Source organism: Temnothorax nylanderi, unplaced genomic scaffold, assembly GCF_030848795.1.
Source record: "Temnothorax nylanderi isolate EJ_2023f unplaced genomic scaffold, tnyl_v1.0 TNYL_tig0056_pilon, whole genome shotgun sequence".
Taxonomy (NCBI): Eukaryota; Metazoa; Arthropoda; class Insecta; order Hymenoptera; family Formicidae; genus Temnothorax; species Temnothorax nylanderi.
Window position 1 is genome coordinate 213885 of NW_027249118.1, and position 10809 is coordinate 224693.

Below are 10809 nucleotides of genomic sequence, written 5' to 3' on the forward strand. Positions count from 1 at the left end.
TAACTAATCTAACTAATTTTCCTCAAGGGATTGTTGCGTGGCATATTATGTCTAATTTTAATGTGATGCCTTGCAGGCTATGGAGCTGCGGGACGCCTGGGGATAGGAGGAACGGACTCCGTTATGATTCCGACGCTATTGGAATCGATACAGCATGTATTCATCAAGAAGGTGGCCGTTAGCTCGGGAGGCAAACATTGCATCGCTTTGAGCTCGGAGGGTCATGTGTATTCCTGGGGCGAAGGCGACGACGGCAAACTGGGGCACGGTAATAAGGTGTCATATGATCGGCCGAAGTTGATCGAGGATTTACTCGGCGTAGAAATCGTAGATATAGCTTGTGGTGGTCATCATAGCGCCGCTATTACCAGTGCTGGTTGGCTGTACACCTGGGGAAAAGGTAAGCTACGGACAAGAAAAGCGCCGAAGCTTTTATATTTCTAATTTCGAGAATATTTATCAAATATTGCATGCTTAAATATTTAACTATTGCGAAATAAGTATGTAGTTTTGCATTGTGGTAAAAGAGATAATTGATTGCAGGACGATATGGACGTCTCGGACACGGTGACAGCGACGATCAGTTACGACCGAAGGTAGTGGAAGCTTTGCAAGATTACAAAGTGATCGACGTAGCATGCGGAAGCGGCGACGCGCAAACGCTCTGCGTAACCGACGATGACAACGTGTGGAGTTGGGGCGATGGAGATTATGGAAAATTAGGTAGAGGCGGAAGCGACGGATGCAAGGTTCCACTGAAGATAGATTCTCTGGCCGGGCTCGGCGTAGTTAAAGTCGAATGCGGTAGTCAATTTTCGGTCGCTCTAACGAGATCCGGAGCGGTTTATACCTGGTAATAACAATTATACAGCAATTTATTTTACATATTTATACCGTTTATTCTTAATGAATTACCTACTTTGACAACCTCTTTTTACATTCTTTATTTGCAGGGGCAAAGGCGACTATCATCGGTTAGGCCACGGCACGGACGACCATGTACGTAGACCACGTAAGGTAGCCGCATTGCAAGGGAAGAAGATCATTTCAATAGCAACGGGTTCGTTGCACTGCGTCGCGTGTTCCGACAAGGGAGAGGTCTTCACTTGGGGCGACAACGACGAAGGCCAGCTCGGCGACGGCACCACGAGCGCGCTTCACAGGCCGAGATTGGTACACGCATTGCAGGGCAAGAAAATCACGCGAGTCGCTTGCGGTAGCGCGCACACGCTAGCTTGGAGTACTGCGAAGGCAACGCAAAGCAGAATGCCGGCATCCACACCCATGGAGTATGATCTGGTTAAAGATCTGTCGTATTCCGTGCTGCGCAATAGGCTGGTGTTGCTGCATCATTTCGCGGAACTTTTGTGCCCTGCTCTGGCCATGTTTCCAATCACCGGTCATATCGGACTGAGCAAGCTGGCTCCTATGCTGGTGTACAGCATAAAAGAAGCGACATTCCGCAAGGTTATTCAAGCCACGATGGTCAGAGATCGTCAACACGGGCCTGTGATCGAATTGAATAGGATACAGGTGAAAAGAGCTAGAGCAAAGGGTGGATTAGCTGGACCAGATGGTATCAAGTCTGTCTTCGGCCAAATGATGTCGAAGATGTCTCTCTTGACGCAGGATGTACTGTTTCTACCTCATAGAGTATGGAAAGTGAAATTCGTGGGTACGTATTTTATATCTACGTATAATCACGATTTCTCGAAACGAATTAAATTACACAAAATCGCTAATACGTTTGCATTATTTTAGGGGAAAGCGTCGACGATTGTGGCGGTGGATATAGCGAGAGTATAGCAGAGATGTGCGACGAATTGCAAAATGGTTCCTTGCCGCTATTTATACCTACGCCAAACGGCCGCGAGGATAACGGCACGAACCGAGATTGCTTCTTGTTGAACCCCATAGCCGACTCTCAATTGCATATGAATATGTTTCAGTTCTTAGGCATTCTAATGGGCATTGCTATACGAACCGGTAGTCCATTGAGTTTAAATCTAGCCGAACCAGTTTGGAAGCAACTTGCAGGTATACCTCTGACACCTGCGGACTTGACGGAAGTCGACAGGGATTATGTCCCTGGTTTACTTTGTATCAGAGACATGGATCCCGACGAAAAAGTCTTTCAAACTTTAGAAATGCCATTTTCCACGCCGTCCGCTGCAGGGCACGATGTGGCATTATCTAACAGGTATTGCTTTCAGTAATTTTCGAATTTATTATTTTATTTGTATACATATAATATTTTATATTGAAGAAAATTCTAAAAATTATTTTAAATGTAAAGAACGCAACATAAAAAAAACCTTCAAAAATATCTTCAGTTGATAAATTAAGAGAAAGGAGATCTATTTTTATTATTATAATGAAATTTGATATAAGAGATATTTAATTTATATTGCTTTAGGATTGTCAAACTTATTTTATAATACATCTGATAAAAAAAGAATTTGTGAGAGATAGATAAAACATATTATAATAAAACTTCTCAAATTTTCAGATATCTTAAAATAACACCAGAAAATAGGCACGAATATGTAAGATTGGCGTTAGATTATAGACTACACGAATTTGATGCTCAAGTAGCAGCTGTACGAGAAGGCTTATCGAAAGTCGTTCCTGTGCCCCTATTGGCACTATTTAGCGGTGCTGAACTTGAAACGATGGTTTGTGGTAGTCCAGACATACCGCTTCATTTATTAAAATCCGTTGCAACATATAAAGGTATATGCCCTATTGCAATTGTATGTATCATATCAAAGTACTTACATATCGATAGTTTTAAAATTAAAAAAAAATTGTCTTGTTCTGCAGGTATTGAAGCGATTGCACCACTCGTTCAGTGGTTCTGGGAAGTCATGGATGAATTTTCCAATCAAGAACGATCGCTTTTCCTTCGTTTTGTTTGGGGTAGAACACGTTTGCCGCGCACAATCGCAGATTTTAGAGGCAGAGACTTTGTCTTACAAGTAAGAAATTGCCATTTCTCGATAAGGAGCATCATAATGTAGTTATTATATACCGTGTATCAATTATTATTTTCTTCTTAGGTAATGGATAAGTACAACCCACCGGACCAGTTTCTTCCTGAAAGCTACACTTGCTTTTTCCTTCTGAAAATGCCGCGATATTCGTGTAAAGCAGTTCTACGACAAAAACTGAAATATGCGATTCATTTTTGTAAGAGCATCGACACCGACGAATACGCTCGAGTACAAGCTGCAACCAATTCCGACACTGAAGATACGGATAGTTTAGCAAGCGAAGAACACACTTCGCTTTAAATCATTCATTACGTGAAATGGTTATTTGTGTTTGAAGTGGCATTTCCGTTGACTTCTTTAAAGATGTGTTCACAGATTCTCCAAAAAAAAAAAAAAAAAAATCCTATTTTTCTTACACAGTATATTTATATGCTACACACTATGCTAATACTTAAATACATGTACTGCTTTTGTAGCACGACCAGTTTATTGTATAGTAGATGTTAATAACAAAAAGTAAATAAACTATTAAGATTATTAGGGTTCTCTTAGTCGGTAATATTTATTTTTTAGTTGAATATCAAACTAAACTCCATAATTTTTTACTAGTGTTTTTAGTCTAATGTCAAAACTGTTGGTGTTCAAGAAATAGTTTGCGTAACATCGTTATATATTTCGAAGTACATCTTAGAAATACATTACGATTTGCAAAGCAGATTGTTCCATCACAATTTTTAGATAACTTTATACTTTGATTGCATATTTCATACGTTAAAATGGTTAATATGTAGCGAAAACATCCACTAGTCTTATTATTTTTACTAAATAATCAAATCGCGTTGTAGATAACAGGCAGTGCAGTGTCATCGGTTTCTTTTATATATTAACTGAATTATTTATTGATAATAACACATATGACTTGACATATAATCGCAGCAGACTTCATAATCGAAATATTCTGATACAATATCAAGGTCAAAAGGGTGCTGCATTGTTCTACACAGTCTAACAATGATTCTGGATATATATATATATATAAGTCTGTGAGAGAAAATAAAGCTCTTGTAAGAGAGTCGTTATTAGCGATAAATATTATCCAGAGTTTATACTGGCAAGAAGGAAAGTTATTTTCAGAAAGCTGATGAACTGATTTTATCAAAAATATATAATTTGCAATATTATATTTAAATAAGATCCTTTCTTCCTTAATTCCTTTTACTATCCATCGATTTGTATATTTTTTTCAGGTTTTAATCGATCTCGCGTTAGCATGATGATAAATGATCAACATTATATAAGCACATATTTATTTTTTTAAAGCACATAGATAAGTGGATGTACAAATGTGACAATATGTGATGCTTCTAGTTTCATTCGGTAAGAACTGGTAAAAACTCATGACGAAATTAGTTTCTCTCATTATCATTATGTGTACCAACACAACAATATCGGATATTTTTAGTCTATAATAATAACAACACACATTATTGCATGAACTACGAACAGAAAAAAAAAAGAAAACATAGATAACAAATTGAGCAACCATAATGCTTTACATAAATCTCTCTTTTAACTCTTTTAACGTTTACTGTTTTTCCGATTTAGCGTATGTAAATATATTGAGTAATGTTGTTTTGCAATTGACGTCGTTCGTAATATTATTTTCGTCGGACGAGCTGCGCGAAAGCAACAATTTTGTCAATCGAACGCGCGATGCGGACGCGAACTGATATCGCGGGCGAGAGAGAAATGCGACGCTGCAATGAGAAGTTCTTTGATAATGTATGTATATGATGTAAACAGTGTAATCGTAAAGAATGAACCACAACTAACAGAATAGTCGTGCGATACCGAGCGATCCGTGAACCGGGGGACCGTAGTTCAATCTGCGCTAATATTGCAGTCGCACACAAGCTGAATCAATCTGCGAGGCATACGAAATGCTTCGTTTAGTAAGGAACAAGGTATATATTTGATTTGAAATTAGTGCTTAGTGATACATTATATAAAGATGGTTTTATTCATATTTTTTTATAAAAAGCTAGAAACCGCATACATGCTAATGCTTCTTTTTATTGTTTAGTTGCCTAAATGGAGTCTCAGAAATAACCGAGCGATCGCTACATCCGAAAAGAGCGAGATAAAAAACACTGACATTCCCAGTAATGCAGACGTTGTAATAATAGGTAATTAAGCTTATACTTTGTAGAAACAAGATAAAGAATTATGTTAATGCGACTAACAAGTTATACAAAAATTGAATATTCTACACTGTACATGAATTAAAATATAATTGAACGGTTTCTTAGCAATATCTCTTCGCACGTAGAACTAAAGAGATAAAAATATCTTAGTTAAACATTAATCTTAACGTTTACGGACACAGATTTATTAATAAATTCAATTAAAATGCTCACGATAGGTGGTGGCAGCGCTGGTTGCAACGCACTGTATCAGTTAGGAAAACGTGGAGTCAATGCAGTGCTCTTGGAAAAATCTAAGCTTATATCTGGCACAACATGGCATTCGGCAGGTCTTCTGTGGCATTTACGCGGAATATGCGACGTAGAGACGGAATTGCTGAAAGCCTCGCGAATGCTTTACGCATCTTTGCAAGAAGAGACGGGTATAGATCCAGGATGGATAAACAACGGTGGACTCTGCATCGCTCATACTCCCGTAAGTACGAATATCTCTACACGATTGATGTGTGTGTCTTTATCTATTTCTCGGAGAATAAATATCCACTGTGTTTTTCGTAGGAGCGAATAGCCGATTACGAAAGATTAGTTACCAGCTGTAAGAATTTCGGTATCGATGCATACATGATTGATCCGGTCGAAGCGAAAGAAAAATTTCCCCTCCTAGATAAAGACGCGTTTGAAGCTGCGATTTACTGTCCAGCGGATGGTTCGATAGATCCTGCCATGTTAGTAAATGCGTTGACAAAATCAGCAGAAGGAAACGGTTGCAAGGTACATACTTCAGTTTCCTCATCGCCATCAATCTCTGTAACACACACATTTATACTATAATAATAAAGCTAATTTTGTATGCAAATTCTATAGTATATAGTTAGCAATAAAATTGATAGAGTTATTTGTTCAATAGCGATATGTGTTTTATGTAAATGACTAGAACCAACGTAAAATTCTACCGTTAATTATTCATCGAAAGCTGATTTATATAGTTAAATATATATAATTTTTTAAGGTCATCGAAGATTGTCCGGTCACTAAAATTCTCGTAGAGGATACCGACGGCCATAAAACCGTTCGCGGAGTGGAAACGTCTCATGGTATTATAAAAACTAACGTCATATTAAACGCGGCGGGAGCATGGTCTGGAACAGTAGCGCGAATGGTAGGATTGGATATCCCGTTGGTACCGATGAAACACGCATACATTGTTACTGAGCCGATGAACGTACGAGGATTGCCAAATGTTCGGGATCCCGATTTCGATATCTACTTTCGGGTGCAGGGTGGAAATATAAATATCGGAGGATACGAGCCAAACCCTATCATATTGAAATTTGTAAGTTTTATCGTATACTAAATTGCTGTTATAGAAGAAACGCGTGCAAGACAATGGGTAAAGTCTACGTACTCTTGATTAACTCAAATGATATGTATTGTCAAGCCGCCGGAGGACTTTGCCTTCAGTTTATACGAGCTGAATTGGGACGTATTCAATACCCACGTAGAGGCGATGAACCGACTGATGCCCGCTTTGGCAACCACTGGAATAAGGACAACGGTGTGCGGCCCAGAAAGTTTCACTCCCGACCACAGACCTATTATGGGTACAAAATTTCAGCATTAATTTACAATCGACGTTTATGCGTGACATAAGCACATTAAGTCTAAAATACAACAATGTCCAAAAGGTGAAGACCCACGCTGCACAGGTCTTTATTATTCTTGCGGATATAATAGCGCCGGGATGATGTTCGGAGGTGGTTGCGGAGAACAAATAGCATTATGGATAATTAATGGGCGACCGGACAAACACATGTTCAATCAGGACATCAGACGGTAGAAATTTATTCAAATTAGAAGACAAATCTTAAACTGTAGAAAATGTAATACGTTAAAATGACATCGTGTTCACTCAGTGAATTAAATTTTGGATTTATCAATCGTTCGTAAGACACCTTATATTTTTTATGTCGGTTTATAAAACAGAAAGTATCAGCAACATAATAAGTAGAATGCATCATTCTATTAATGTCTATAATTAATGCTTTTTACACATGCTTTTTTCTCTATTCAGATACATACCAGAACAAAGAAAAAATTCAGTGTGGGTGAACGAACGAAGTCATGAGGCTTATGCAAAAAATTACGATGTTGTTTTCCCGCACGACGAACATTTAAGCGGCAGAAACTTGAAAACAGATCCTTTCCACGGTGTAAGTTACGCTTTATTTCAATCCAAGCTTGATTTTTCAAATTAGATTACGCATTTTTTTTACTCGCAAACGCGATGTATTATTGCTATTTTTTAGTTTCTCGTCAACGAAGGTGCCGTTATGGAAGAACGACAAGGATGGGAGCGTCCAGGATGGTTCCTACCAGACAACAAGACTGCTCCAATTTTACCTTACGATTATGGTGGCTATTACGATACACCAAAGAATACGAATGACACATACGCCGACATATTGAAAACAGAATGTACATTTGATTTTCCACCGCACGATAATATCGTAAGTCTCTCTTTTTACAAGATTTGGCTACTGAAGGCCTATCATAAAATGTTTTTTGCGCGATGAAAAATGTTGACTCAACCATTTTTTTCATCTACTCGTAATAGATACGGGAGGAAGCGCTTGCCTGTAGAAATAACGTTGCTTTATTTGATCTGTCGTATTTCGGGAAACATTACTTATGCGGCCCAGACACGAAAAAAGCAGTGGATTATATATTTACGTCTCAAGTGGATCGAGAAATTAATAGAACTGTATACACCTGCATGTTGAATAAAAGAGGAGGCGTAGAAGGTGACTGCACGGTCACTGGTCTAGAATCTGGCTCGGGTGGTGTAGTCGATCCCATATTTAAGGGAAAATCTTTTTACATAGGTATCTATTTTTATATCTTATCGATCGTATACACTGTATTTTATATTCTAATACTGCGTTATTAACCACTTCCATTTCTGATTTTAGTGAGCGGAGGCATGTCATCGTATCACACTTGGGCACATGTTAGCAAAGTAATAAGAGAGAAAGGTTTCAACGCATCTCTGCATAATATTACAGAACAGATAGGAATTTTGTCAGTTCAAGGCCCTAACAGGTATCAAAATGAAATGCGAATACGAATAAATATATAAATTGTTATAAATGGTATATCTTGCATATATCGTCCGTTCAATATATCTCGTTATTACAGCCGCCAAGTTCTTCAAACGTTAGTCGACGCTGATCTTTCGAATAAATCATTTCCATACTCAACTTCAAAACTAGTGAGGGTAGATGGTGAACTGGTGCACATGTTTAGACTTAGTTTCGTGGGTGAACTCGGTTTCGAATTACACATTCCAAGAAGTTCGTGCGAAAAGGTTTATAAAGCTGTAATGGAATGTGGTAGAAAATATGATATGAAATTAGCCGGCTTCAGAGCGCTGTACAGTTTAAGTTGCGAGAAAGGTACGCAATATTATACAGAGTACATGCTTTTTATCTTTTTAACCTCATGTTAATTTGTCGTAATTGTGTGTAATTGTTAATTTGTCTATCAGGATATCATCTTTGGGGTGCAGACGTGAGAATTAATGACAATCCGATAGAAGCAGCTTTAGAAATCGTCTGCCGCAAGAACGGCCAGTACTTAGGAAAGACGTCTGTTGAACAGAGCCGTAAAAATGGAATAAAAAAAAGACTGGTGCATTTACACATAAACGAGTGAGTATATCGTTTTGCAATACAATCTGACCCTTATCATTATTATTGTTAGTTTATCAGTATTACAAATGCGCACTGTTTACGCACGAACATTTGTTTAATTACAGCGATATACCACTGTGGGGTATGGAGAGCGTTTATAGAAACGATCAATTGGTTGGCTATTTAAGAAGAGCTGAACATGGGTATACCTTTAAGAGTAGCATTGGACAGGCGTAAGTAGATCAAATGACGAATAATAGAAATATGAATAAGTACATATATATATACACGTTTACTCTTGTGTTATTCAGATACATCACAGCTCCAAATGGACAAAATGTTACAAAGGAATTTTTAGAGACGGGTACTTACCACATTGAAGCACGGAGGAAAAAATATCCCGCGAAGATGTATCTTCGAAGCCCATTCGATCCACAGAACAAGAGATTACTAGGTGTATACACAATATAAAAATACTTATCGATATTATTCCTTTTGATTCTAAACCATCTGCGAAAAGCAATTGTGTCTTAATGATCACAAACATTTTATATTTTTGTACATACATACATAAAAGAAATAGTATAAATTACTTGTGTTACTATGATGAACAGTATGAAACATTCCGTCACTCAGGCCTATCCCGCTAATGGGTTAGCATGTATAGTTACATTATTTATCCTGATTTCTGCGAGCGGTTTGTAATTCTTAGGATTCACGGGTTGTTTTTCTAATTGCTCCAAAGTTTCTAAACCGTCAATGACTCTGCGAGTAAGTAAACAGAGAATGATCAGCAATTTTGTACTCGCTACACGTACAGTAAAAATTAAAAGGAGGTGAACTCACTTTCCAAATAAGGTGTACTTTAGATCCAGGTGCGACTGAGGGGCGTAAGTTATAAAAAACTGACTGCCATTTGTATTAGGGCCGTTGTTAGCCATAGAGACGAGACCTCTCGCATTATGCTTGAGCTCCTCCTTAAATTCATCCTCGAACCTGCGATTCCATATAGAGGTTCCCCCCTTACCGGTGTTGGTGGGATCTCCGGTTTGAACGATGAAGCCTTTTATGTTCCGGTGGAACAAGCAATTGTCGTAGTATCCACTGGCGCAGAGCGCAAGAAAGTTCTGAAAAGAGAACCGTGTTACCAAGGTCGTAAAGTGTTTTCCTTTCCCCTAATTGATGTAGTGTCTTCAACCTCGTTTCGGAATTATTTTAGCACAGTATATTAATTATTATTAATTGTAAAAATATAAGAATAATTGCATGTATAGGTTATGCATCGCTGACGAGTGGTTATATGGTTACGTGTCGTCGAAATGCGACAATATATAGAAAATTAACCGATACCTCGCACGTTTTCGGACACATCTCGCAGAACAATTCTATCTTGATGTCACCGACGTCCGTATACAACGTTACGCTCTGGAAAAGACGTAATATTTCCATCACTCAAATTCTACAGATGCAAGTATAGGCTGTAAAATACTACGGACAATTTAACATACCATTTTTCACGACGTATGTATTCGAGCAGAAGGATCTAATCTAATCTAATTCCGTCGATTTCAAGATCACATTTAACGACAAATAAATCCTTTTTAGGGCACAACACACAGGATCCTCGCACGCTCGCTCAATGCTTTCGCGCGTTCAAGCGAGAATGTCGGAAGAGTGCAAAAGAGTGGAGCGGAGTGGAGGTGCAGAAAGTGCAGTTGAATTGCGCACGAGATGCGCGTGGTTTCATTCCGGAGTCAAATAGCGTCTGTAACCATCATCGACCTTTAGAATTATAACGTTCATATTATTATATTACATATTATATTATCAATTATCACTAATTACATTATTAATTATTATATTCAAAGTAATAGCGCGGCGTAGACGCGCGCGCTTGATCTCGGCGGTGCCCGAAGGAAGGCC

The 10809-nt window shown here is 38.3% G+C and overlaps 3 protein-coding genes across 5 annotated transcripts in view; 2 read left to right on the plus strand and 1 right to left on the minus strand.

The window, feature by feature from the left end:
- Positions 1-3530, plus strand: part of Herc2 (E3 ubiquitin-protein ligase HERC2) — a 17304-nt gene extending 13774 nt beyond the window's left edge. For both annotated transcript variants that reach the window (XM_071707139.1, XM_071707140.1), the window contains exons 7-13: positions 77-400; positions 544-853; positions 954-1675; positions 1762-2200; positions 2510-2733; positions 2824-2978; positions 3060-3530. In XM_071707139.1, coding sequence (XP_071563240.1) covers positions 77-400; positions 544-853; positions 954-1675; positions 1762-2200; positions 2510-2733; positions 2824-2978; positions 3060-3293 — 2408 coding nt within the window. In that variant the 3' untranslated portion in view covers positions 3294-3530. The remainder of the gene's footprint in view (positions 1-76; positions 401-543; positions 854-953; positions 1676-1761; positions 2201-2509; positions 2734-2823; positions 2979-3059) is intronic.
- A 1154-nt stretch (positions 3531-4684) lies between these two features.
- On the plus strand, positions 4685-9478 carry LOC139772994 (sarcosine dehydrogenase, mitochondrial-like). The gene is made up of 15 exons (XM_071707141.1): positions 4685-4957; positions 5077-5179; positions 5416-5672; positions 5756-5968; positions 6207-6530; positions 6636-6798; positions 6883-7030; positions 7269-7407; positions 7504-7704; positions 7812-8079; positions 8167-8296; positions 8393-8649; positions 8742-8904; positions 9012-9119; positions 9198-9478. The coding sequence occupies exons 1-15, from the start codon at positions 4934-4936 to the stop codon at positions 9355-9357; spliced, it is 2658 nt and encodes an 885-aa protein (XP_071563242.1). The 5' UTR covers positions 4685-4933; the 3' UTR covers positions 9358-9478.
- Positions 4991-10567, minus strand: LOC139773002 (peptidyl-prolyl cis-trans isomerase-like 3). Of its 2 annotated transcripts, XM_071707155.1 has the most exons (7): positions 10395-10567; positions 10237-10311; positions 9733-10013; positions 9480-9651; positions 9259-9396; positions 6603-6789; positions 4991-6002 (listed from the first exon to the last, which is right to left on the minus strand). In XM_071707155.1, the coding sequence occupies exons 1-4, from the start codon at positions 10395-10397 to the stop codon at positions 9525-9527; spliced, it is 486 nt and encodes a 161-aa protein (XP_071563256.1). In that variant the 5' UTR covers positions 10398-10567; the 3' UTR covers positions 4991-6002; positions 6603-6789; positions 9259-9396; positions 9480-9524. The 2 variants fall into 2 exon arrangements, with proteins under 2 accessions (XP_071563256.1, XP_071563258.1); XM_071707157.1 differs by lacking the exon at positions 6603-6789.
- Between the last annotated feature and the right edge of the window lie 242 nt (positions 10568-10809).

Coding starts and splice junctions, on each gene's coding strand:
- LOC139772994 (XM_071707141.1), top strand. CDS start 4,934: ATGCTTCGTTTAGTAAGGAACAAG. Junction 5,673..5,755: donor TCTGCATCGCTCATACTCCC/GTAAGTACGAAT, acceptor TGTTTTTCGTAG/GAGCGAATAGCCGATTACGA. Junction 7,705..7,811: donor TTCCACCGCACGATAATATC/GTAAGTCTCTCT, acceptor TACTCGTAATAG/ATACGGGAGGAAGCGCTTGC.
- LOC139773002 (XM_071707157.1), bottom strand. Junction 10,014..10,236: donor TGTGTCCGAAAACGTGCGAG/GTATCGGTTAAT, acceptor TTCTCTTTTCAG/AACTTTCTTGCGCTCTGCGC. Junction 9,652..9,732: donor AAGTACACCTTATTTGGAAA/GTGAGTTCACCT, acceptor ACTTACTCGCAG/AGTCATTGACGGTTTAGAAA.